Genomic DNA, 27862 nt, shown 5'->3' with positions numbered 1-27862 from the left:
TTTTAATTTGGCTGAATAAATTTTCATTTATAACAATAACATCACAATTATACATATGCATTAAAACAAGTTTCTTATCTTAACACAAAAAAATCACTTTCCTAGAACTATTTTGCATCCTCCTCCCAGAAGGCCTTGTATGATCCTGAAGGGTCAGCTAAAGGGGTCTTTGGTGGTTGTATTCACTCCATGCTTCAATATAAAAGGTGACATTGCCTTGAACTTTTTCTGTGAGCATGCACTGTTGCTTCTTTGTTACTGACTTGCAAAAAAAAAAAAAAAAAAAAAACGCCCTGTAGTCCTTTCTATCTGTTTGTTCCACTGGTTCCACTTATGTTTATCATCCTGTGTAAATACTCTAATGTTCTTTTATCTTATTTGCTAGTTAGTCTTTAAGCTGTATTCCGCAACTTTAGGGCAACTGAGAATTTCTATTCTCTGTGTTATTTATCAGTACCACCCCACAGCACAGCCCTGTTGCTTTGGGGTGTCAGCACCTAGTTGGCTTTGGGGATGGGGTGTGTCAGGGGAGCTGGGTGCTGTATGGGTGGCACTGGTGGTGCTGGGAGCCTGCCCATCCATGGAGTGAGCAAGGGGAATGGGAGGGGGAAAGAGGGGGGAAGAGAGCTTGAGACTCCCAGCTGAGCAAAAGGGGAGGTGAGATGCCCAAACTGAACAGGATGGGGCTGGGTCTCCCAAAACCAAGCACAGAAGAGGTGGGTTGAGAACTCGGGGGACGATGGGAAAGGGAGAAAAGAAGAAGCTGGGATCCCTGAATAGAGAGGGAGGGGGATGGGACACACAAATTGAGTTTGGAGAGGTCAGTGGATTGGGGGGAACGATGGAAAAGGAGGTGAAGAGGGAGGGAAAAGATGAAGCTGGAAAGGAAGAAGGGCAGTTCCATGGGTGTCCACCCTTATCACTCAGGACTTAAGCCCTGGAATGAATCCCTGGGCTCAGGGTGGGGGATGAGGGTGCAGATGCACACTGAGGGGATTCCCCCCTGTGTTTATTCCTGGTGGAGTTCCCCCCAACCCACCAGCCAGTGCTATGGCGATGTGGGGCAGAAGGGATGGGAAAAAAATTGGGAGGAAGAGACGAAGAAGATAAGGAGGAGGAGCAGGAAGAGGAGGAGCATGAAAAGAAGCAGAAGGAGAAGCAGGGAGGGATACTGCTCGCTCTGTACACCGTCCCTGTAGCCCCAAGAGCATCACACCCCTTACATCCCTCAGGTGACTGTGGAGGGGGGAGTTTGACCCAAATATATTAGGGGGTATCTGGCAGGGATTTTTTTTGAGGGGTGTTTGGAGTTTGCAGATTCTGGAAATGCAAAGTATCTTTGCATTTCCCTGGCAGTTTTTCTTGGGGGATGGGGGTGTGTTTGAAACTTGCAGAACTCCAGACATGAGCCTCGAATGCCCCTTTGTGGGGGGACATTTTGTGTGTGTGGGGGGGGTGTCCATGTTGCAATAGCCCAGTACTGGCGGGGCAGGACATCAGTTCTGGGAATCTCCGGGAGAACCAGGGGAGTGTAACATGGGGCCCCTGGAGTGGGGAAGGTAGATAGGGTGATAGCAGAGTTGGAGGACCCCCGGGAGCCTGGAGGGGTAGGGGAAAACAGAGATGAGGGAAGGTCAGGATGCCCGACCCTGAAAGGGGTAGCAGGGAGAAGGAGGAGCCCCAAGTGCCTGGAGGGAGGGGACCCTCAAGAGGGCGACCCTGGGACGACCTGGGAGCTGAAGCAGAATCAAGGGAAAAGGAAGCCCGGAACCCCCCAGGATCCCTAAGCTGGACTCGAAAGAGGGGAGATCATCAGGGTTTGTGGGGACCCCAGAATTCCAATGGAGAGAGACCAGATAGGGGGAACTCCTGGGAAGGGTTTTTTGGATTGATCCAGGGGGATGTGGGGCAGCATGAAGTGACCGTTATCCCCATTCAGTTCCCTTGCACCACTGGGAGTGAACTGGGTATAAAATGAAGCCTGGGAAGGAGAGAGGGGTGAGGGAAATGAGTTTTACTAGGATGTGGTTGAATTCTTATTCTTTTGTTGCGGTTTGACTGGATATAAATTCAAATAATTTCCCCCCACGCCAGCTCTGTTATGCCCATGGCAGTGCAAGGGGAGAGCCCTCTCTATGCCCTGGTCCAAGCAAGAACCTTTCTTTGGGTGTTCTCTGCCCTGTCTGGGGCAGAAAGGCACTGTCCAGAGCAGCCTTGGTTGCATCAGGCACTCAGCCAGACTCAAACCATTACATGGGAATGTTAAACATAAAGCTTAAAGCAAACAAGAGTTTCTGGAGGGTATTCTCCACCCCTTTGCCTTTCCTGGGAGCCATAGGGCAACATGCTGGGCACAACAGCCCAAACTGCTGGAGCACAGCCAAGTGCTCAGACTGTGACTGTGAATGCTTTGCCCTCATTCCCAGTGTGTGATAATACTTAAGCAGCCTTAGGAATCTGTTTCCACTCTCTATGAGCTCATACTTACACAGCCCCAGGGATTTGGTTCAGTCTCCATGAGCTTGGCTGTGAGGGTGAGTTCTGGAAAAGCAGCTTATTTATGTAAAACTCAGGGCTGATTGAGTTGGCACTGGCTGGAAAGATGCCACGGATGGGATAGAGCTGAACACCCAGATCATACCCTCATCTTTGAGGGGATTGAAATAACCAACTGATTAAATAAATGTAGCAAATTAAAGAGAGGGGAATAAAACCCCGAACTCATTACAGCTGGTTTTATTGAAGCTTTTGCCACCATGGGGTTGGTTTGAGTGTCTGGATGTGTTTTTAAGGTGAGTTCTAGTTTTTGCTGCCTTGTAAGTGGTTTTCAGTGATTTTATTGGGTTTTTTCTTCTAGCCCCTTCTAGCTCTTGCAGCAGTGCCATTGTGATGTGTTAGTATTTGGGGGCCCTCACACCCCTTGATGCAACTTCACATGAGCAAAGCCACCCTGAGAAGACACAGTTGTGTCCCTGCACTGCTGCAGGGGAGAGACTGGCCCCAGCTCCACTTCTGCCCTCCCCAGCTCTCCTCCCACTTGCCCCTTTGCAGGTATGAGGGATGAGAGGAAAAACCTGCATCATTCTTCTGCTTCCAAGCCCAGAGAGAGTTTATTTTAACTCTTGTTCTGGAAGGGAGTTGGAGCCTTTCTGTGGGGCAGAGGCTGTGCCCAGGAGTGGGAAATGTGTCTGTATAGGAAGGCTGCTAGGTTCCATTACCCCTAGATCATCCATGGCACTTGTGGCCTGTGGGTGAAGGGGCCAGAGGTGCCCCCGGGAGAGGGTTTGTGAGCTGATGCCTCCCCACTCTGCAGAATTTCCTGAAGCAGCTACTTTGATCCAAAACAGGTGTGTGAGTGGGTGGGACTCAAGAAATCTGGGAGAGAAGAAATGAGAGGAAAAGATTGGAGGGAGAGAAATTTCTGTGCCTCCATCTCCTTTTCCCACCTCTTCCTCCCCCACCAGTTTTTCACCCCAAAATGCCCCAAGCTGCAGCCTGGAGCAGGAGGAATTGGGGGGTTTGAGACAGTAACAAAACAACACATCAATTAAACCAAAATTCAAACATTTGGAGGGGAAAAAACATCCTTTTGGATGTCTTACCTTTGTAGACACAGGCAGGTGGTTCTCACATGGAATATATTTACCTGGGAGAAGTACCAGGTGCAGGGACTGGTAATAATGTAATTTACAGTGATGACAAAAACATCTGCTGGGCATTGATGTGCGTGATTTATATAGTTGTAATAACTATAGAAACTCTTTTCAGTTGCCAGTCACTTGACAGCAGCATCCACAGGTATTTCCAGTCTGTGTCAGTCAACCCTTGCTCTGTTTCCCTGATTTTTTTCCTTATAAATATTCAGCAGATTGTTCCTGTGGGAAAACCTTTGCTTTGCTGAGGAGAGCTGTGACTACCCAGGAGGATGGGAGGATTATCAGCTTTTTTTGTTTTTGTTTTAGGATCACAGGAGCATCCTAGTAAAGCCCTAGGAGGGAGCAGGACCTGGTTGGGCCCTGTGAGCTTGGAGTGTTGACCAAGATTACTTCGTGGCAGGAGGAGCTGAGGAACACTCTTGTCCCTGGAGCGTGTCCCTGTCCCCTCTGTGGCCCCAGGAATGGCAGAAGTCCCTTGTGAAGAAGGTACAGAAGCACCATCCCCTGCTCCAGGAGCTTCACAAGCTGCCCTGCGTAGGGTGGGGAATCAAGGTTGGCTCAAGTGGGGTCACCCAGCACCTTCTGGTGTGCCCTGGGTGACCTGGAGTGGAGGCTGGGGCTGAAAACCCTTCTGGACTTGTGTAGGTCCTCGAGACAACACCTTTTCAGGACACGTACAGCCAGCAGGAGTTAGCTGAGGTTGAAGCAGAGTTGAAAAAAACAAGCAAGTCCTGTTTTTGGAAGCTGAAATTATGTTTTCCTTCCTGCTGCAAACATAAACCTGGCAATGGAACAACAGTGCCTGACTGTCCTAGGAGGAAAATATCTCAAATCAGGACTTTACCACTCCCCAGTTCCAAGTGTGAGTTGGAATTCACTTTGTTTGCACAGGTGGAGACTCAGCTGCTGTGATGGAGCTGCTGCAGCAGAGAGCAGAGGGAAGGACCAGTAAGCCCCAGTTTGGTTATGGGGATGTTGTTTAAAGATATGGCTCAGTGTGTTGGGGGAAGCTAAAATGGTCCAAGGGTGTTGTGGGAGGGGGAGAAAGAAATGTCAGTGTTTGCAAGCTGAAGGTCTGGGGTATGGTGCCCATTTCATGGTGGAAGGGGGCATAGAGGTGATGCAGGGAGGTTGGGCAAACTCAAAAGTCCTTGGAAGCCAATGACAGCACTGGGATGCCCCCTAGACTGAGCTTGTGCCCAACTGGGAGCCTCCAACGTTTTTTGGGGCTGTGTTGGAAGGTGTTGAAGTTACCCATAAGGGAAATGTGAGAGCTGGGAGAACAGAGGGTGCTCTTCATGCCCTTCCCACGTGGTTTGTCCCAAGATTTCAGCCTCAGATGCACCAATGACAGAAAGGTGACCATTGCGGTCACTGTGCTCGCCGTGGTGCTGCTTCTTACTGTTGCCATCATCACACTGGCAGGTGAGTGGCTGAGGGTGCAGGAACCACCCAAAAGTCTCCTTCCTGGAGAATCCTCCCCAGCATAAGTTATTTGGGCATGTTTGCTTGTTTTCAGCTAGGAAACACCCACCCTGCTCAGCTCCCACCCTGCCCAGCTGCCTGGAGAGTGGGATTGGCTTCGGGAACAAGTGCTTTTACTTTCTGGAGGAGGAAGTGGACTGGGAAGGGAGTCAGCACTCCTGCCTCTCCCGCCAAGCCCACCTGGCCACCATCGACACCAGGGAGGAGCTGGTAAGAGAAACAAACCCCTGAGGAGGTGGTGTGGAACAGCCTTTGAAGAGCAGATTTGGAAATTGCAGGAAATTGCTTGAAGAGAATAGCATGGAGGTACCTGTGATCCTTGCTTTCTCCATTTCCAGCATTTCCTCCTGCGCTATGGGAACTTCATGGAGTTCTGGGTTGGTCTCTGGAGGGAAGGTTCTGGACCTTGGAAATGGCTCAATGGTTCCCTCTTCAATGCCCTGTACGTCCCATCTTCTGGAGAACAAAACTATGACCTGGGCTGAGATGGGGCAGGGTACTGGATGCTGGAAGCAGAAGTACATACAGATCTGTTGAGGTGGGAGCAATCAAACACTACTTTCCCTAGTTGTGCCAAAGCATTCAGACACAACCCAAGGATCTGTGGGATGCAGATGCTGATGAGGACCTGGGGACATCCCTGGATGAATCCCCTGGGAACAAGAACATGAAAACCATTGAGGGAGGAGTGGAAGGTAGTTTGGGTTCTTCATGGGGACTTTGCTGGAAAGGTTGGTCCCTGCTCCTGCAGCACTCCTAATCTCTCTGGAAATGGGAATCCCTCCCATCCCAGCTGTGTCCCATAAGCTCTAACTTTGTTGTTGATACAGGTTTGACATCCAGGGCAATGGCCACTGCGCCTACACGAACTCCCACAGGATCAGCAGTGACAGGTGCTCTGAGATGAAATTTTCCATCTGCAGCCACCTGCAGAGACACCCCAGTGAAGTCCAGAAGGATACAGAAATCCTGAATTCCACCTGAAACCTCCCTCTTAACAGAGATCCACCACCAGCTGGTGTTAACCCCACACAATGTGGTACTGAGTCTCTGTTGTTTTTATTTGTTTAAATTTTAGCTAGCAAACAACTTGCAGGTCGGCATGAGTCTGTTTGCTGAAACTCTGTCAGTTGAGATAAGTCCATTTGCTAAAGTGAAAACCAATGATTGTGCAAAAAAAAAAAAAAAAATCAATCAAAACCTGCACTCTGGAGCAGGTCATAAAGAGGCAAACTGGGAGGAGTTGTACAGGAGAATTCTGTGGAGGACTGACCCCATGGAAGGGACCCCACCCTGGAGCAGGACAAGGACTCCTCTCTCTGCTGGGTAAACAGCAGTATGAAGTGACCATAACCCCCCCCTCCCATTCTCCCTGCACCGGTGGTGAGGAGGAGGGCGGGAGTTGGGGATAAAGTAAAGCCTGGGAAAGAGGGAGGGGTGGAGGAAAGGAGGTTTTTTAGGATTATTTTTGCTTATCATTTTCTGGGACCACAAGGGCAACAGCCTGTACTCAACAGCCCAAACTGCTGGAGAATAGTGGCCCTTGGCCATGCCATGGTCTCTGTCTGTTCCATGTTCCCTGCCTCTCCAGTGTCCCTAAGGCTCTGTGGGGCTGAGGCAGCAACGAAATCCAGGGCAGCCCTGGGGTGGAGCAACCCTGAGCCCAGCTGAGCCAGTTCACCTAATTCTACCCAGAGAGGGTTCAGGTAACTCTCAGAATGGGCCTTATAGTTCCCAGTCACCCCTGTTATGGTCCTAGTAATTCCCACTACGATCCCAGTCACTCCCAGTATCATACCACTGTGATCCCAGCATGGTTCCAGGTTCTCATTCACCCCTAATATGGTTCCGGTCACCTCCAGTATGATTATTCCCACTATGACTCCAGTCTCTCCCAGTATAATTCCAGTATGAACACGGTCACTCTCAGTATGATGCCATTTTTTCCCAGCTCCCAATAACCCAGTATGCTTCCAGTCACTCCCAGATACTCCCAGCATTATTCCAGTAACTCCCTTTAAGGTTGCTTTATAACCTCAGTTATTCCCAGTTTCTCCCAGTACATCCCACTTACCCCCAGTGTTTCCACTCACTTCCAGTTGGTCTCAGCAGATTGCAGCATGATTCTAGTTGCTCTTAGCCACTCCCAGTCACCTCGAGCATGACTGTGTCGAGTGTAAAAATATTGCAGTTTGAAACTTAGACCTGAAGTATTTCCAACAATCTGTGGAACAGTAGCTTTTCCTAAAGGATGTGCAGCATCACAGAGACTTCATCAGTTTGACTGTGGGTGCTTAGAGCTTTGTTCTGTGCCACTCTGGGATGTCACAAAACAGTACTTCACTTGTCACCAGCCCTGTCACCCTTTGCCACCACAGCTCCTTGGACCTTGTCTCCACAAAACCAGACACAAAGAATTTCTGCTGCTCCCTTCTTTGCACAAATCCACTCAGAGCTGGGATTTTTTCCAAACTCTTCTGTCTCCATTGTTCCTTATTCCTAAAGAACCAGTACTCCCTCCTGATGAACACTGCAAGTTCCAGGAATGGCCATCAGCTCCCTTTCCTGCCTAGAATTCTTGAAACTGTTTCTAAATGCTGCTCCCTTCAGCTCTTGGACAGCTACTCTGTACACAGAGCTGGGAAAAAAAATCCACTGGTCACCTCTCATCAGGGAAGTGCTGCCAGAGTTAGAGGTGAGTGGGAAATCTCTGTCCCTCCATAGATTCTTCTTAGATCTCTACATGGGGTGTGCAGAAATGGTTTTTGTATAGAAAGGATGGAGAGTGCAAGCACTTTGTGTGACACTTTCCGTCTCCATGTTTGTTCCCTATCCATGGACACAGAAACATCTAAGAGCCATTTGCACAGACAGACCCATCTGGCCCTGGATAAAGAAGTGCAGTGGGGATGGGTGGGCAGCGAGTCCCAGAAAGGGGTGAGATCCAGCTCCAGCCCTGCCAGGCCCTGTCAAGGCTCAACACCAGCTCCTCTGGAATGGGAAAGCCCTTCATCCTTGTTCCTGCATAGAGGGGCAATGCTGGCCTAGCAGAACAGGTTGTTCTCCCCACAAGGTTTAGGAGACAAGAACACAATTCCAAATGCTGCCTGGAGCCACAGCACAGGAACCTCAGCTCTGGCAGTTGCTCTGGGACCATCCTCTGCCCCAGGCTGCAGGGGATGCAGCAGGAGTCTGGCAGGGAGAACTGCACACAGGCAGGATTTAGTTCCCACAAACAGCCAAGCCAGGGGTGCAGCACAGCTGCTTCAGACCAGCTCACACTGCTCTGTACTGGGCTCTGGTGCTGGAGCTCCCCACAGAAGGGATGTTACTGCTGGGCCACAGGAGACAAACCAGCTTCAGCCTAAATCTCACTGAGGTAGGGGGATGGGCTGGGAAGAGTCGGGAAGGTAAAGAGCAGTCACAGAGCTCATCCTGCTGGAGGGACAAGGGAAAGAGTCCAGCACAACAGTGAGGACAGCCAAAGGCTGCAGAGCATCTCTGAAAGACACCGTAACCTCTCACAGCACCCCTGTGACATTGCTGTTGCGCAGCTTGGGACAAGTAGAGTGGAATAGTCCAAGCCCTTCCTCACCTACAAACCGAAGGAGCCAGTGTATGGCTTTTGGAGTCCCACTTCTGCTCCCCCATGGGGTTTTGCTTTGGTCGGGCTGTCTGCCCCCAGCCCCAAGCACAGCAGGTGCTGTTGGCAGGACCATGAGCTGACTCCCATTTCATTACATCCTACTGAGCCCTGCCAAAAAGCAGCTTGGCAGCCAACTGAAGAATTTGTTGCATCTGCCCCAGCAAAAGGGGGAACTTCTGGTGCTCAGCCAGGCCGTGCCATGCCCAGATCTGGGAGCATCCCCCTGGCTGTGGACTCACCTGCAAATTGGGTGTAGATATGTCTTTGAAGAAGGTGCTGGAACTGAAGTCAGTCTTCAGCTTGCCAGCAGTCAGGTCAAGGAAGCGATTGTCATCCTTGAGGTCATCCTTGGTGTTTCCAGTAGCAGCATCACCTGGTACAGCTTCTCCAGGGGCTCCTTTTCCTTCCCTGGGGGCCAAACCAACCTTTCACTGTTCTGCACAGGGTCCTAGATGTCAATCGGACAAGCAGAAAATGAGTTGGATGGAGCCCAATAGTGCTTGGCAGACCAGGTCTCCAACTCAGCTCCAGCACAAGGGCTGTGTTTTCCCTTCTAATGGTCCCTGATCAGAGCTACAGGCAGGAGAAAAACAATCTGGTTTGCTTTGCCACTGGCTGCTAAGAGATGCATGGAGCTGTTACCTGCCAGGCCCTTGGATCCAACTGCGCATGTGTGTGAAAAACACATTCACTCTCCTGTGAAAATTTAAAAAGTTTAATAAAGGACAATAGGAGACAAGGACCATAGAGCAAAGGTTATTATGGATGGGTGCATCTTGGCACTCAGCCAAGACCACCCTGCTACCTTCGGGGAGCCCCTTTACATACCTTCTCCTTTATTGTCGCCCTGATTCTTAAGATTTTCTAAAGCCTTCTGAGTTTACATTCTGTTAGAAAACTTTCCCACACATTTTCTATAAACAACATATTGTTTTGCATTCCTTCGTGGGGGTGGAGGAAGTTGATGTACTGGTGGTTTGTCCAATGTCTTTGGAGAGGTGGCCCATTCACTCTCCAATCCACTGTCACCTTTGGAAAAGTATAAAGGTTGGAGTCAGAATCATCGCAGTGGCTCGTGTTGTGCTTTCTTGTGTCCTATAGCAACACTTACATCAGCCTGTTGCATATTCATAGACTCATGCATAGTAAACTTTTCCCCAAACTAGTTTACATGTCCCAAGAACTGTTACTGTGGCTCCTCCTTGGTTCCACCTTTTTAGAGTATGCATATTCCTTGGTTGTGGTCTTTGTCCTTTTTTATCATATTCAGTTTTGGCCCCAGCCCACATTATCTTCAGACAGTGAGTGTTGGTAGTTGGCAGATCTGTAGCAAGTGTCTTCATCATCAAGTTCATTGGATGTTATCCCATCCAAGTAGGCATTTTAACACAAGCATACTTATATTAGCTATTTCACTACTATATCTAAGCTTAATTAACAACAGAAATAAAAATTATACATTTATAACAAATTTACTTTAACACTACACTTATAAAATCCACTTTAATATTTGCAAAAAGCCAATATTATAATATGTATCTATAACAATCCCTCCTTTTATTCTTTATAAATAATTTGGCTTGAGCAATATTTCTTGTCCACTTCCATTCTTTGGACTATGCTGGTAATTATTCTAATTACTCAAAAACAGGGGATTAAACAAGGAAGTTGTTGTAACACATAAAAGGAAGAAGCCTAATTTCTTTCACCAATCTATTCCTCAATACTTTACCCCACCAGCTAGTTTTTAACACTGTTTCCCAATTTTGGACCAGTACCTGGGTTATTTTTCTGATATATTTTGCTTTTTTCAGGATGACATCCCTATTGTCTTATATTTTCAACAATCTGATGTATTATAAACTTTCCACAAACACCCCCTTCTTTAGCCAATAAATAATCTAAAGCCAAACTTTTCTGATACACCACAGTTTTTGTTTGGCTTTGGTGACTTGATATTAATTCCAATGCCAAGCAGCTTTGTTTGTTAGCATCTCTGTAACTGCTTTGAGACTTATAATACAATTCAACATATAATTTAGGGCCAATACAGAGTTAGATTGCTGTGCTGGTTTTACCTTTTTGTTTATTAATTGTTCTTTTACCAGATCTTGGACTGTATCCTTAAGGTCAAATGTGAAACAAATCCATCTCTCTCCTTTCAGACATTCAGTTCCCGGTCTATTACTACTTTTTCCTAAGTTTCTTACAATTCAGTATTTTTCCCCATTTTGCCTACAGGTACTTAATTTGGATGGGTTATAACAGTGGCTGTTGACATGGGTGTGTGTAATAAAAAAGGAACTTTAGTTTCTTTCCATGTAATGCTTTCAGTAGCATTTGTGACACGAGCTTGCCTGTATCCCAGAAATGAAAAGACAATGAATGAGTGATAGAAAAAGGAATAACAGAGGTCTGGTATGGCTTATACCCCCACCTTCCCTGCCTATGGGGTTGGTACCCACAGCAGGTGTATATGATCTTCTCAATGGCAAGTACAGCGGACAACCTAGGCTTGCCCTCTATATCCTTGTCATGTCCTTTTTTGCTGATTTCCAGGCAAATAGTTTTTGACACTCCTTAACTGTGGTTTCCCACCGTACCTCAGGTATCTCCCATTCAACAGGCACTAGTAATTCCCACCTACAAAGCAAAGTTATTACTTCAGTTGCTTTGAGTTCTGTCTGGATGGAGGATAGATTTGGTACTTGACACTTCCTGCAATAAGAGGGTCAAATTTGTGAACTACAATACCAATTTTTTCCACAATTTAAACATTTACATACAACCCAGCTAGTGTGTCCAGTATTAGGATGAATCAGACAGGGTATATGGTATGGCACTGATGGAAATTGTAATTTCTCCTCTTCTTTATATGTCACAGAATATGAGAACCAAAACGGTCCTGATCCTCCTGTTTGAAGTGGAAGTATTCCTCCCCAAGGAGGGTGTCAGAGGCATCTCGGGACTTGTCCAGGCAGCACTTGAAACCACTGATGTAAGCTTGGCCTTATTTCCCAATTAGCTGTGATTCTTTGTACGTGTCTTGGATCATTTGGCTCTTCCTAGACCATTACCACCCAGTCCTTGTTTGAAAGTCAGTTTGGTATCACATGGTTTAGATGTGATAGTGAAACATGATTTTAAAAAATTAAGATTTTAGCTGAGGGTTAGAACCAATTTATATTGAAGTTAAATACACCAATGATAAGTTAATGATTATTAGATGTTTAAGCTAAAGCTAATTGTTATATTCTGAGCTCACTTATAGAAGGAAGTGGAGCAAGTGAACCATTATAGGAACATATTGAAACCAGTAGAATGATGCCAACCACCTGGACTCTATGTCAATCCATCACGAAGCAGAGGGCCTTGGATCATGCCAGAGGGTCACAGAGACCTGATGAAGACCTTCCTGAATTCATCCCTGGGACCACTGACCCAGTTTGAGACCACTGAACCAATTCAAGAGAACTGCACACACATGAAAGACTAATAACCTCATTTTAATACAAAGTGGGGATGGGAGGTTCTAGAGTTATGCATATATATTATTTTGGAAAATAAGTAGAAGGCAAAAATCCTTGTACGGTTCAGTCATGCATTTTGGGAATGAACATTCACCCCGTGCTGTCTGCCAGTGTAATAAACACACCACTTTCTAACTTTAACTAGTTAGAGGGTCTTTGTCCATGATTTTCAGTTTTAACGATTCAATAGTCATTTTCTCAGGTTTCTTTGCAGGTCCTTTGATTCTGCTGGCATGAATCCACCCTCTTTCCCTCAGATTGCTGCTTCAGTAGTACCTGAAAAGGACTTCTCAATAGTACAGGGACAGTGACAAAAGGAATACAATACTGTGCCAGCATTCCCCAAAATATTTTGTGTTTAGAAAGAAGCTTTTTTCCACAGCTGCCTCTTCTTCTTGTATCCAGCGGTGCTAACAGCTTCAGAGGCAAATTCTTCTTTCTGTGAGCTACAGTTAGTTAAACAAGAAAGGCCAGGCCGATTTTGACACAAGGTGAATCACATCTATTGCTTTCTTGCGCTGGTCCCTCTCCCCCTCTTCTCAGCATCTCTTCAAGCAGCCCCGGCAAGGACGGACCTGGCCCTAGCGGGAGCGGGCGGGATTCGCAGACAGCCACCTGCGCGGGGACCCTGGGGGTGTGCCTCGCCTTCCTCTTGCCTTCTCTCTCTCCCCCTCGACCCACCTACTGGGGCTGACGCTGCCATCGGGACTGAAATGAACAGGGTCTATGCCTTTATTAGTGTTCAGCTCTGTATTAAAAAGTCAGCTCGGCAGGGGGGTGTTGTAGCTTTTTCCAATAGCCGAAGGGTGAGAAGGCTGCAGAGTCTGTCCCTGGAGTCTCCGTGGCACACTGGTAGCTGGAGGTGAAGAGGTGTCCAGTCTGTATCTGAAGTCCCCATCAGCAGACCATCCTCTGTCCCTTCCTCCTGGCACACTGGTAGCCAAAGGGAGGAGGGAAGTGCAGAGCCTGCTACCGAGATCCAGTCGCAGCTATCCCTCTCCTGTCCTCTTGGTAACACCAAGAAGAGTGTCTGATTTCCTTGTGCCTGCTTCCCACAGCCCAGTCCAATCTGGTCCTCTGCAGGTTATGGTGACAGGTCAAACACAGACTAGGGATGGAGTTCCCTTTTCCCCAACCAGCACACCCATCCAGCCCCCTCCACTGTGCCCCTCTTTTTCATTTTGGCGTGTTTTTCATCCCCAAAACCCCCTCCATGATTCCACTGGCTTATTTTGCATCCCAGTCCTAGTTTGGGTGGGAGTGTAGGTGATTCCCAGGAGCAATTAGGTAATTAACATTTCAATGTCAGTACTTAGCTTGAGCTAAAGTGTCCCAACCAGGCTGTTTTGTTCATAACAGGGACCTCGGCAGTCTGGGAGGCACCCCCGGCAGCTCCGCCGCTGAGCCAGCCTTCTCCTCAGCGGCAAACCCGCACAATCCACGCCCAGCACCACTGCCGGGCCGGCGAGCACATCCGGCAACCCCGCATCCTCCGGGACCCTGGCACAACTGAGCCAGCCCCCAGCCCCCAGCAGCGTCTCACGCAAACCGCGCCCTGTGCCACCTCCACCGCGTGGGCAAACGCTGGAAGTTGCTGCGCCAGGTCACCCACATTAAACAGCCCCTGCCACAGCCCCCTGAGACCTTGTCGCTCGCTCAAGAGCGGCCAAACACCTCCTAAACTTGATAAGCCCCAGCCTGGCATCCCCAGGTGTCCCTGATATTCTTTTCCTTTTGTAAGCATCTGGGCAAACTATCAGCATATTTTATCTTCCCTTCAAGGAGGGCTTTTCTGCTAGATCTTCCTGAATCCCAGTTCAGCACTGAACAACCTCCAAACAACCATGTGTTAAGACACCTCCCTGCTCTTCATACAGAAATTGTATTCAAACTCCTGTCCTCCTCCAGTACCAAGTTATCATTATTCCACATTCCAACATTATAGTCTATTAACCACTTTTTTTTTCTTTTTCAACCTCTCTTTTTCTTTTTTCATTTTTTTCTCTTTGTTTTTTTTTTCTCCACTCTATTTTTCCTCTGAATTAACACACTTTGGACTGCATGAGGTGTACACACAACTAGTTTAAAAGTAAGTGCACAGCTCTCTCTTCTTATGGTACAACCCCCATTTCCAGTTGCATCTGCAAGTTTCTCCCCAACAAGCTGATGCCTGCTCCAGGAACCAGCAAGACATCTATTCCTATTCCAGTCTCCTCCTTAATTACTCCATCTTCAATGGCAGGGATTTTAAACTTTTCTCTCTCTGCATTCTTCCTCTTCCACTGTGTCACTATCTATATCATATCTCCCTGAAATCTTCACCACACAAGTTCTCTCTGCCCCAGAATCAACTACAAATTCCAATACTTCCTTTTGGGGGCCTGCTTCCCAAGTTACCAAAGGCTCCAGATGGCATTCTTCCCCCAGTAAACAGAGCCTATGACCTTTCCGCTCCTTCACAGGGCACTCCCCCTGAAGCACCTCCAAGTCTCCCTCTAAGTGAGGGTGTTCTCCCCTGCTGTAGCAGCAACAGGCATTCCTAGTCCCTTCCTGAGACCCTGACCACCGTGGGGCTCTGCTCCCCTCCTGAACCTCTCCCATAGATACAGCGGGAGCTGAAATCACTGAGAGAGCAGAGACAAGAGCAGGGGATGGCACTGAGGCTGGAACCAATAAAAGGACAAAGTTAGGAGCGGAAGTCAGCAGGAAAGCCAGAATCAACAAAGAAGCAGAGGTAGGAGCAGGAGCAGGCAGCTCTAGAATCATGGTTGGGACAGGAATGGATGGGGAGGGCTGGAGTTCCTGACACAGGCAGAGAAGCTGATACAGGTAGGGAGACTGAGGTACAGGTAGGGAGCTGATGCAGGTAGGGAGCTCCTGACATGAATAGAGAAACTGGAGACAGAGAGAGGCAACATTTCCAGGAGTCCCAGGCCCTTTCTTTGGTTTTCTGTCTCATTTCCCCAGGGCCCCACCCACACGTCCCTGCTCCAAACCATTCCCCTGACAGCTTAAACACCTCCCACTCTTCACAGCATAGAAAATCCTTTATCTTCATTAGTATAATATAATCCACCTTCCTCCAGAAAATAAAGTTAAACTTTAAATCAACAATCTGTATCACGTATACTTTCATTCATTCACACTCACTCACTTTTATTTCTTTAATATCTCACTCATTCTCACTCACAACAAGACAACAAGAAGTTACCTTTTACTTTCAAGTCACTTGTTAATATCCATCCACGGGTATTGTAAAGTCTCAAAATGTTATTGGCCAGCCCCAGATTTTCTTGGGCATCCCTCAATCCAGCAGTGTTGTCCAACCCCGTTAACAACCTGGGCCTCTGGCAATCGCGCTGTCCACAATCTTGTTTTTTATTCCTCTAGTCTAACCATTGTCCTCGCAGAGGAGCACCATTTATTGCCGGCCAGGGGCTATGTACAAATCACAAATGGGACGGGACTGCTGAGGAACGCATCTCGAGCTGTTTATTTTTTAGCTTCAATCTCATTACATAGTTATGACAATGGGAAGATGCCAGCAGCTCACATCCCAGGCAGCAGACCAAGAACTTAATGTTACAATTTACTTTAAAAGGTTTATGACCAATCACACAAAGCAAAAGCATAATGACAGTAGTTTTATCCAACCACTATAAGCACATGTACCTTTGGTTAAAACAATGCTTGCTTGTTTTGAATACAATACCTGCTTGTAAGCCTTAAGATACAATGTACAAAGCTCCATTATTAAGCTTAAAACTTCCTAATATCTCACTATTATAGTCCAATCAAGACAAGACCAGATGTGAAGACCATGCTATGCTCTGAAGCCAGGAGCCATGGTCTGTCCAGGAGCATTTGGCAGAAGGTGTCTGATGAGACTCAAGGTCAGCCACTGAGATTTTAGAGTCAAAGCTATAGGGAGTCTGAGGCCAACTACACTCCAACAGAGAAGGAAATCTTAGCAGCCTATGAAAGAGTTCAAGCCGCCTCAGAGGTAATAAGCACTGAAGCATAACTCCTCCTGGCACCACAAATACCAGTGCTGTGGTGGATGTTCAAAGCAAAGGTTCCCTCTACCCACCATGCCACCAATGCCACACTGAGCAAGTAGATTGTCCTCATCATACAGCACGCCTATATTAGAAACCTAAACTGCCCTGAGATTTTAGAGACAATTACAAATTGGCCAAAAAGTGAAAATTTTGGTCTTGTAGATGAAGAAGAACAAGAGCAAGTGACACAGGCTGAAGAAGTTCCACTGTACAAGCAACTGCCAACAAAAGAAACACTTTATTCTTTTTTTACTGATAGTTCTTGTTGCATTGTCGGGATGAAACAAAAGTAGAAAGGAGTCATATGGAGCCCCACACAACAAGTTGCAGAGGCTACTGAAGGAAAAGGTAGATCAAGCCAACTTGATGAACTCAAAATTGTTCAACTGTCCCTAGACATTACTGAAAGAGAAACCCAAAGCTCTACCTTTACACTAATTCATAGATAGTAGCCAGTGCCCTGTGGGTTTGGCTAGAAAAATAAAAAAAAGGTTAATTGGCAACATAGAGGAAAACCAATTTAAGCTGCTGATGAGTAGAAAGATATTACTACCAAAGTAGAGAAACTACCTGTGGAAGTCCACCATGTAGATGCCCATGTCCCCAAGACTAGAGCCAATAAAGAGCACCAAAACAATCAGCAGGTAGATCAAGCTGCAAAGATAGAAGTGTCAAAGACAGACTTAAATTAGCAACATAAGAAAGAGTTGTTCCTATCAAGATGGGCTCATGATGCCTCAAGTCATCAAGGCAGAGATGCCACCTATAAGCGGGCACAAGACCGAAGAGTAAACCTAACCATAGGCAGTATTTCTCAGGTGAGACTGTGCTGGCATGACTGTGAGACATGTGCTTCCATCAAGCAGGCCAAGCAGGTGAAGCCCCTGTAGTATAGGGGGTGGTGGTGCAAATATAAGTATAGAGAGGCCTAGCAGATTGACTACACCACACTGCCCTAAACATGCCAAAGTAAGCACTATGTGCTCACAGTAGTAGAAGACACTATGAGATCGCTAGAGACCCACCCTATGCTTCACACTATGGCCCATAACACCATCCTAAGCCTTGAAAAGCAGGTCCTTTAGAAGCATAGTACCCCTAAGAAGATTGAGACAATGAGACTAATTTCAAGAACAGCTTTATCAACGCCTAGTCTAGGGACCATAGCATTGTATAGATGTAGCCTATCCCCTACCATGCACTAACTGCAAGCAAAGTAGAGAAGTACAATAGACAGTTAAAAACCACCTTAAAAAGACTGGGTAGAGTAATCTTTCAAAAATTGAGAGCAGCATCTAGCAAAGGCCACCTAGTCCCAGTAGTACATGTCAAAAGTTTGTTAGGGAAGACAATTTAGATCAATTCTGCCTTGAGTACAGACAAATCCATTTGTGGGGTTGTCTTTGCTCAGAGACCAAGTTACATATAGTAGATAATAGAAAAATATAAAACAACACAGCGTGTACCTCAAGGAGATCTGATTCTTGAGAACTATTTGTAAATATCACTGTTATTGTTAGTGTAAATATCACTAAATGTTACTGCCATTGTCTATATATAGCTGTATACTGTATATATATATGTATGTATTATGTATGTGTTTGTAGAGTTAGTATAGATCAAGTGAGTTTTTGCCAGAAAGATTCCCCAACTCCCCAGTGCTGAATAAACAAATCTCTGCTCTGTCTGACTGTAGAACAGGGATTTATTTTCTTGCCCAGTTTGTCCCATGTTGGGGAAGATGAAACAAAGCCTTAGAAATATGACTGCCTGGCAAAAGATTTATAAAATACAGAGATTGAGATGGTAACAAGTTTTGAGGTACCAAACCTTAGTTACTGAACAAGTAGAAGACAATAGTACAGCCAGGATGAAGACAATCCCCCCTTCTGGTTGAACAATGCCCTTACCTACAGATAGGTCCAAAGGTCAAATGGACTGTTCTATCTTACCCCCCAAAATGTATGGGTCATCCCACACCTGTAACCCTCCCCTGAAACATCAGGTGTCTGTGACCCCATTGGCCTAAGTCTTGTTCCAGCCCACCTTGAAGCCCCCTGATAAGGGGTCCCCGAGGAGCCAGATGCTTTCTTGGAACTTCCACTCTCTTGGAACTTCCAACCTCTCCTGGAACATCCTCTTGGGATCCTCTCTTATCTCCCTCTACCCCTTGCCTCTCCCTTCCCCCATGCCCTAGGGCCTGCCACATGTCGCGTCTGGCAACCCCAAGCAAGGCCTTTCACCCTCTGTAATAAACCATATATTCTAAGACCAGCCTTCAGAGATTTCTCGTCTCCATCCATCCAAACCGTCCTTGAGTCCAGCTTCCCTGCAGATTGGCGCCCAACTAGGATGATGAATCCCTGCAGACCTGCACCCACACGTGTCTGGATGCATCTCCAGCTTTTCTACCTGTGGGAGACTTCTCCACGGATGGTAACAGAATAACCTGTTGTACTCCCTCATCAGTGTCGTGAGCACAGCATTTTGTTGCTAGCCAGTGTCGAAGCTGGAGCTCTTTAAAAATTGGCAAGGCAATCCTCGAGCACCACCACTCGTTACCAAGTAGTGAGTTTTTGGAGCTCTTGGAGGATTTTTTGCCTGTCAATCCTCGAGCACAGGTGGCCGCTGCTGTGCAACGGCATTCTGGAGCTCTGTGAGGAACCTTGCCGTGGCATCCTGCCACGTGCAGCGAGCACAGGTTTGCACTGCCTGCGCTGGAGCTCTGAGTGGCGTCTGGAGGCCCCAAGCATGGAAAGCCATTCCTGAGTGTACGCCTGAAACCGGAGCTCTGAGGGGGATCTCACGCAGAGTCCTGAGCGCCAACTGCAGTGTCTGGCCAACCCCCACGTCAGAATTCGACTGAGGATCCCACTTCTGCAACATCAAGGTGAGCTATACATGTGTAAAAATGGGACAATCCCACTCTGCCCCTGATCGGGATCTCTATAAGCAACTTAACCGTCTTTTACGTAGCAATAACAGTACTTCATCTAAGAAAGAGTTAAAAAACCTTTTAGAATGGACTCTAGTTTGCTGATTTGGACTTTTTCTGTTCAAAGCTGGCAAGGTAAATGCAAAGCGCTTTGTATCTCTTTTATGCAAAGCTATTGTAAAAAAGCAATTTTTGAGATCTATTATCAACAGAGGCTATATTTCAGGTAACATTGCTGGGTTAGGCAGTTTTGGTTGTAATGCACTTATTGGCTCTATTTGTTTATTAACCTTTCATACGTCATGTAGCAAATGATATTTCCCTGACTTTTTCCTTATCACAAAGATAGGGGTATTCTAAGGACTTGTAGACAATTTTAGATGCTCTTGTTGATATTGTTTAGTGACCAGGGCATGAGCATGTTGCAGACTTTCCCTTTTCAAAGGTTATTGCTTTATCTATATAGGCTCATTACTTTTTTAAATTATGGGAATCGGGAAAGTCTAAGCAATGGCTATTATCCTAAAGGGTGCTCATTTGTTAGGACAACCCTTAGCTGTGCTAAAATGTCTCACCTAATTAGGCATTGCACTGTGGGTGGTAATTGAACAATAGAAAATATTGCCTTTATGATTGCCTTATGATCTATTGAGGCAATAAGAGGTGGTGAGTGACTTGCAAGAGTTAAGCCTCCAACCCCTGTTACTGCCGTAGCAGCTGGCTGTAAGGGCCAATGTGAAGGCCAACACTGTGGTGAAATAGTACTTGAATTGCCCCTGTATCTAACAGACTTGGAAGCATGTATTTTTGTCTCTTATATGCTAACGAAACTTCCTTACTTGGCTTGTAATTTAGATCTAAAGTTAATAGAGTTAGGCTTCCTGTAGGTTTAAATCTCTCCCACAGCTTACAGCTTTCTGTGAGGATACACCTTTAGTAATTTGCTCCAGAGGAACCAAATGAGTAATTTTTGTCCTTTATTAATCTTAATAGGAGGAAATGGAGTATGAACTATAATCATGATTTCACCAGTATAGTCTGCATCAATGACACCAGGCAGCACAAATAATCCAAGCATAGAGGCCGACAATCTTCCCAATAACAAAGCTCCCATTGTCCTGCCCTCGATTATAATAGGTCCATTAACTCCAATGGGGATCTTCTGTGGCTGTGGCATCATTAAAGTCACTTCTACTGCGGCTGCCAAGTCCATCCCGAGGCTCTCTCTTGTAGCTGGACGCAAGGTGTCCTGTTGGACAAGCTGGAGCAGCTATTTGTGTCGGAGCACGGCTGCTCTTGTTCGCCGGTCTCCTCTTACAGGCAGCAATGTTATGAGTATCCAGTTTGCACTTAGGACACCATACTCCAGCAGCAGAGCATTCTCGCTGAATGTGTCCTGTCCCTCCACATCGGAAATATCTCATGCGGCCACCATGAGGACCTCCCTGGGTTGCTACTGACGCTTGGAGGGGTGCAAGAGCAGCTAATATCTGTGTCTGTGACGCCTTTGCCTGCTCTCGTAACCCCTCCCCCAGCTCTTTAATAGCTTTAATTAAAAATGCTTGTTCCTCTGTTGGTATAGTAGTGTCTTGGTTCGACAAGACAGGAGTCTGTAAAAGAGGGCAAAGCCTCCTGTGCAATGGAGAACGGCAAACCCCCCTCCCTCTGAATTACCAGGATCTTTAAATTAAAAGGCTCTCAGGCAAAGATATGGGAGTGGGAGTAACAATTCTTTACTAGGAGAAAACTAGACAACAATTTAAAAAAAAGGCAAATGCAATCGGTACAAACAAAACCAGTGAAAGAAAAAGTCCAGAACCTGAGGGATGCCAGTATCAGTTCTGCTGGGACAATTGCTTCCCTTGCAATAGTTGATGAGTTGCAGCTGCAGTGGTGATCTTTAGAAGGGTATAGTTTTCCTCTGAAGATCTGGTGGCAGTGGGGCCGGTCTTCCTCTGTGCCGGGGTTGCCTCTGAGCTCCGCCGCCGTCGGCTCAGCGCGCGCCGGCTGCTTTGCTGCGAGTGCCGCCGAAGAGAGAGCGAGAGAGAGCTGCTTCTCTCGGAATCCCGCGAAGAGAGAGAGAGCTGCTTCTCCCGGAATCCCGCGAAGAGAGAGAGAGAGAGCTGCTTCTCTCGGAGTCCCGCCCAGAGAGCTGCCTCCTCTCCCCAAAAAGCTACCCCTTTAAACAACAATAGAGTGCTTGGCTTCCCCCCTCTGGGTGGGACCCCTCACGGTGTTACATTTACCAGCCCTTCATTGAATCAGTCAATGGTGTATAAACAAACCATTGCCTCTACAGGGCAAAACCATTGTCTCTGAGAGAGATAACAAAAACCTGTCCAACCGGTTTTTCCTTCAACAGATGGCAAATGGAATACAAGCTTATCTTACAACCCAGGACAAGTAGTCATTTTCTTTAGTGCATTTTCCATAGTCTAATTAGTTCTTAATGTATTTAGCACACTTCTCGTAGAAGCATTATAATTTTGCCAAGCACACTGTTTTAACAATGATTTACGCATAAACTCAGGTACTCTAGTTCTTTCTATTGCTGCTGCTGCTTTATCAATAAATGCTCCAAAAGTCTCATCCCTTCTTTGTTTAATTCCCATATACGCTGGCAAACCTCTTGGGTTATTCACTTTTTTTATAGCTCATCGAGTTAGTTGCATTGCCTCTCGATACTTCTTAGGTCTTAGCATAGCTTGTGCTTTAGTGTGGAAATATGATCTTAAGCCCATCAATTCATCTATAGTTACCCCATGAAGAGGATCTCTAGGCTGCCTTTGCATAGCTACAGCTTTATTAACTTCTGCTTGTTAGTGTGCACTAACTAAAAGCCTCTGATGCGGTGAGAAAATAAGCTTAGCAAGACTTTTATAATCTCTTGGTAGTAATATATTAGTACTCTAAACATAATCTAATATTTGCTTAGTTGGTTTACTAGTTACTCTAAATTGACTTACTGTAGTTCGCAGCTGTAACAGAAACTTTTAATCTAACGGTGTAATCTGAGCTGTTAGCTCTCTGCCTGCTTGCTGCTAAAAAATTACAGGATAAGTTAGTTTCGCTGTTAGCTCTAAAGCTTGCCTATTTTCTTTGTCTAGCTCTTCTCTTGCTAGAGTCACTCAAACTTCTTTCTGCTCCTTGGCTAGGGCTTCCGTTAGGTTAGACTTTGCCTTAGGGATCAGCTTACTGACAGACAAACTCTGACAAACCGGCGATCTCTGTTTTGGGGGTCTGGAGGAGCTGTGGGCTCACAACGCGACTTCTGTGTTCTCAGGCAAGGGTTGCAATGGAGGTAATTCCACTGTAGATACAGCAGGTGGCATGGAAACACCAGGTAACCAATCCTCCCCACTATAACCTCTATTTTTCCCTAGTGCAGAAGTTGCTTGTGCAGCAGATTTCTTTTCTACCTGATGTTGTAATAACTCAATTTGAACTACTTTTCACAAGTTTCTCAGCTTTTTGGCTGTCTTATCATCATCTAAAATGTCTTCTTACAGTTTATTTCTAAACTTACGCCACTCAGACAACTCATGTACTGTATGAGGATTTATAAAGAACTCCTTAGCATATCTGTATGTTAATAACCCTGGCAGATCTTTTTTCAAATCAATGCCTTTAATCTGCCTTCTCTGCAAGAATGCAGTAAATAAATAATTTGTTGCTTGCCTCTCCATACCTATATTGTCAGCGCTGTTGCAGCCCTCCGAGGTCGTCGGCAGCACGTATCGGCCAGGCTTGCCTCTGCAGTCACCTGGGGCACGGTGCACTCTATTTCAATTCAGCACTTTTGCCGTCCTGGCTGCATAAGGACCCGAACCTTTTTTCATCACTCCACCGTGGTGCCTATCACGTCGATTGGGTCACCATTTTTGTGGAAAAATGACGGGAGACAAGTCCATTCTATAATGTCAACAAGTCTCAGTTTATTCCAAGCACGCATGTACAGTTATACCCGTTATAATGAAGCTCATGCATATTGCAAAACTTAGGCTCCTCATTGGTGTCTCTAGAACAGGTCAACCCTGCCTCTGGGGCTTTCGAAGCTTGCTTTGTTTTCCCTTACACTTACCTTTTTGCTGACGGTTCTACTGTTGGGAACCAGCTTACTCAAGGACGTATGATATTGTTGCTACATCTGCTATTGCTACACTATGCAATTTTCAGCTACTGCTTCACTAACTGCACGTAGTCATGGCCTCTCTCCCGAAGCCATTCATCCACAAAACTCTCCACACTAGTTAATTTCCCAAATACTGACTGTTCAGACATCTTTATCAGAGACTTTTGGGACTCAGTTGGAGACAGACTCTTTAATAATATTCCACGCCAGGATTTCACTGCCTGTGAGCTTGTCCCGGCGTACAGAACCTTGGTTGATTTGTTTGCTGCACAGAAGTCCATGGCGGCCGCTCCGCCATGTCGCTGTCGAGGCAGGACGGGAATGAGAAGACTCTGACCAGAAGGCTGCATGAAAATGAAACTCTGATTTATTCAAAATACACTGCTCTTTTATACAGAGCTTCGTGAGGACCAACTCCATTGGTTCTGAAGTGAAAACAACCCAAAGCATTGGTGCAAAGTGCTTGACGCACAGTGATAGAACTTAACTATAAACAATGTGAAAAAGAGAGATAAATAATTATTTACATTCTTCTACAGCTCTTTTCCAGGCTTTTTGCCTGGCTAGAAACTCTCAGTTTCTTTCTTTGACTGAATATGAGTCCCACACCGCCGGGCCACACGGTTCCTGAAAATCCTCTCCACGCTGCTCAAACTGTGGAACGGGGCTTGCCCCCCTCCCCCCACCCCCTCTGTTCAGTATTGGCATCTGCAGCATCCACTCCCGTGGCCCCCACACCCACCCCTCCCACGACTGTGGCCGCATCCGTCCTCCCACCCATGGGTACCGCCACTCCTCCAGCCACGTCTTTCACGGCTGTGGCCACCACCATCTGCAGAGCCAGGCGGCCACACTTTTGCAGACAGCACAGGTCCCCCTCATTGCCACCGGCATGGCACTGCTGGTGCCTGAGGTCTTGTCTCACTTCACCACCGCCTTGCCACCGCTGCCTTTCGCCGACTCCAGATCTTCACTAACAATGACAGCAGTACCCGCACTGGCGTCACCGGCTCCCCCTGTACATGCTGCCATGGGGATGCTGCCCATTTGCCCTGGTGTTCAACCATGTGCGGCGTGCCCCGACCCTGCAGCACGGCGGATGCCCGTGCCCAGTCTCGTCCCTGCCAACACACTGGCAGAATGCCACACTCCTGGCACAGCATCGCTTGCGCTGCAATCCAGCCCACCAAACCACCCCATGTATTCCGCACCGTGGCACAGATGCCAGCTGGCCAAATACCCCCCATCCCTGCCCTGCAGCGAGCCCCAGCCAAGCCTCCTGCCGCCGCTGCAGCTGCGCCCGGGGCCATGGCCACCACTGGGCTTGCGCCAGCAACCCAGCCCACCGCTCCTGGACCCCCCGGAGCACCCCTGCTTGCGGCACCACTGCCACCATGGAGCACTGCGGCGCTGCCCCAGCCTGACCCTTCCCTGCCACAGTGATGCTCTGGGGCTCCATGCCATGCCCCTGGTGTCTTCTGCACCCACGGATGTCCTGGCGTTTCCTCCCATGGCCACAGCTGTGGTTCCTGCTGCAGTCCCTGTGCCTCTGCTGCCTCCCACCCGCGCCATGGAGGCAGCCGTCATGATGCCTTGCCACGTGAACCTCGTGACACACCCCCCACGCGCAGTTGGTGCTACCCCCGGAACAGCCATCTCACACCATGACACCGCTGCCACCCTGCACTGCCTCCGCCACGCCTTTAATGCAGCCTCCCACTTCCCACACGCTCCATGCCACAGTCTTTGCCCAGCCAACATCCCTGTGCCCTCCTGCACCAGCACCACAGCCCACAATTCCAGCCACAGGACCCCAGCCGGAGCTGCCAGCACTTCTGGGTTTGCTGAATCTACAAGAGTATCCATCGGCGCTGCCAGCCCAGCTGGATATTCTGTTACAGCTTCATCACAAATAGCCCTCCCTACACCGCCTCCTCCACAGCCTCTGGAACCCCCAACACTACAGCCACCAGCAGTTCCTGCGCCACTGCAGCCTCCAGCCACCCTCCAGCCACCACTGAGTCTGCACGCAGCACTACAACATGATTCTACGGCACCCTATGTGTATCCTTCCACGCCTCTTCCTCCCCCAGACCTACATACCACAGCTACAGCCAGAGCTCCATGACTGAGATATCCTTCTGCACCTCCAGGTCCTTCCCATGTGCCTCCGCTGCCAGGTTCCGTTCCTCCTCCCCCTGTGTCCCTGTCTCTGCCACCGCATCCTGCACCCAGTCCAAGCAGTATGGCCCCACAGCTTGGCACACAAACCCTGCAGCGAGAGGTAGAAGGATGGAATGTGGCAGCCACTTTGACAAATAGAGGACAGACAGAGAACTGTTTTGCCCTTGCAAATGCCAGCCCTCTTAATCCTGAAAACCTATTGCCATCAATCCCAAATTTAGAAAATTCACAGAAAGGTGTTGATAATCTCCAACTGACAGACTGGCATGGAATCAGATGTGATATTCACAAACAGGAAAGTCTAAATCCTCAACTCATGCCTGTGATATTCAGCCAGCAAGCCGGTGGTCCTAGAACATGGACAACTATCCCATCTCAGGGTGTGAAAGAATTCCTAACAGCTATCAAGGACAGTGGTATCTCCTCTCCATATTTTAAACAACTGCTGAAAACGACCCTAAAGATAACATATCAAATTCTAAAATGCATTTTAAATCAACAGAAAGTGAGAGATCAGGCTGCACCTCAAAGGAGGTTGAGTAAGGCTCTGTATGTTTACAATTTTCTAAATAGCTCTGCAGAAGAGCCTGACGCCCCATTTACAAACATTTTCTGAACAACAAAAAAGCAAAACTAAAAGAACATCCCCCAGTTTTGATTCAGGACAAATAGAAGGACCATACAATCTTATAACATGTGGGAAAGGGTTTGCATGTATTTCCACAGGTGGAGGACTCAAATGGGTCCCGGCGAAGAATGTGAAGCCCTACCATGCACCGAAGCCCGCTGGCACCCCCGCGTCAGGCAGTGCTTCTGCAAGTACAAGCCAAGAAGCAAGCACCCAGACCTGAACTGCGCAGAATCATTAGGAGAAAGTGATCTGCCACGAACAGCTCGAGAAAAGAATGGAGTTTTATTGTTTGCACATGTGCATGTTGCTTTTGTTTTAGTCTTTGTAGTGAAGCTTTATCTGTAAATCAACCAAAGACAAATGTCTGGGTTGCTTTAGCCAAGTCTGCAGGCTCTGATACCATCTATCTATCCGACACAAGCCCTGACAAACCTTTTTCAACCTGTTTAGTTAGAGTACCTTTTCTAGAAGGTTTTGATAATGTTACACTTAACAAATATTGGCCATATGACGACCATCACATATCTCAAACTCCCAGCCAGAAACACCAAACATATATTGACAATTCAAAAGTTGATAAATCTGACCTTCAAGAACTAGAAATCCTAGGATCATTAACTAGACACATGCTACTTCTTTCATTTCCTAGGAGAAAACGGCCCTCATTTAAATGTTACCTCAGTTAAGTTCTTCCATTGCACTAAAGCAGTTAAACAAGTTAGGATGTTAGCTCAGTAAAGAAGTAAATACCACCTCTACCATAATCAGTAATTTACTAACAGATGAAGAAGCAGTAAGACATGCCACTTTACAAAATAAGGCTGCCATTGACTTTCTAGCACATGGACATAGTTGTAAAGATTTTGAAGGATTATGTTATATGAATCTATCTGATTAATCTGTTTCCATTCATAAACAACTACAAAATCTAAGAGACTTAGCTAACCAAATTACAACAGATGATCCATCTCACCTGGACAGTTCATTTGATGGTTGGAGCATTACACCTTGGTTAAAGGAACTCTGTAAAGTAGGTTTGATTATTTTAATACTGATAATTGTAGTTTTAGTAACAGTACCCTGCATACTTCAGTGTGTGCAGAAAATAATGAGTAAGTCAGTATCTAATTGTTGTAGAAGATATATAAATATGATTATCCATAAATAACACAGCCAGGATGAGAACAGTTCTCCTAGCTAGCTGGACAATGCCCTTGCCTACGGATGCGTCCTGGGGTCAAGTGGACTGTTCCCACTCACCCCCCAAAAGATGTATGGTTCACCCCACACCTCTGTCCCTCCCCTAAAACATCAAGTGCCTGTAACCCCATTGGCCCAAGCCTTGTTCCAGCCTACCTTGAAGCTCCTTGAAAAGGGGGCTTCAAGGGGTCACACGGTCGCTTGGAACTTCCTCCCCTCTCTTGGAACTTCCTCCCCTCTCTTGGAACTCCCTCCCTTCTCTTAGAACTTCCCCTCTCCTTGAGCATCCTTTTGTCTCTCCCCTCCTCCACCCTCTGAAGCTGCACCTGGGAGCATGAGGCAGGACCTTTCTGCATCCCCAATAAACCTCATTCTCCAAGAGCAGCCTTGAGAGATCTCTGT

General features: G+C 47.1%; 2 protein-coding genes across 10 annotated transcripts; both read left to right on the top strand.

Annotated features, from left to right (window-relative positions):
• Nucleotides 1-592: 592 nt before the first annotated feature.
• On the top strand, nucleotides 593-15431 carry LOC110481752 (C-type lectin domain family 2 member B). Of its 9 annotated transcripts, XM_085593525.1 has the most exons (8): nucleotides 852-1232; nucleotides 3963-4142; nucleotides 4548-4604; nucleotides 4983-5081; nucleotides 5176-5351; nucleotides 5480-5583; nucleotides 5710-5836; nucleotides 5972-6176. In XM_085593525.1, exons 2-7 carry the CDS (start codon nucleotides 4118-4120, stop codon nucleotides 5810-5812), a joined length of 564 nt encoding a protein of 187 aa, XP_085449651.1. In that variant the 5' UTR covers nucleotides 852-1232; nucleotides 3963-4117; the 3' UTR covers nucleotides 5813-5836; nucleotides 5972-6176. The 9 variants fall into 9 exon arrangements, 8 of the variants coding, with proteins under 8 accessions (XP_085449646.1, XP_085449648.1, XP_085449649.1 ...); XM_085593520.1 differs by lacking the exons at nucleotides 852-1232; nucleotides 5710-5836 and adding an exon at nucleotides 593-716; XM_085593522.1 differs by lacking the exons at nucleotides 852-1232; nucleotides 5710-5836 and adding an exon at nucleotides 630-657.
• Nucleotides 15432-15570: 139 nt separating this feature from the next.
• On the top strand, nucleotides 15571-27620 carry LOC146765902 (uncharacterized). The gene is made up of 2 exons (XM_085593518.1): nucleotides 15571-22656; nucleotides 23025-27620. Exon 2 carries the CDS (start codon nucleotides 24338-24340, stop codon nucleotides 25571-25573), a length of 1236 nt encoding a protein of 411 aa, XP_085449644.1. The 5' UTR covers nucleotides 15571-22656; nucleotides 23025-24337; the 3' UTR covers nucleotides 25574-27620.
• The last annotated feature ends 242 nt before the right edge of the window (nucleotides 27621-27862 follow it).

The sequence above is a fragment of the Lonchura striata genome, chromosome 16 (genome assembly GCF_050655825.1).
Source record: "Lonchura striata isolate lonStrDom1 chromosome 16, ASM5065582v1, whole genome shotgun sequence".
Lineage (NCBI taxonomy): Eukaryota > Metazoa > Chordata > Aves > Passeriformes > Estrildidae > Lonchura > Lonchura striata.
Note: the sequence above shows the minus strand (reverse complement) of the source record. Positions and strands in the feature narration are given on the sequence as shown.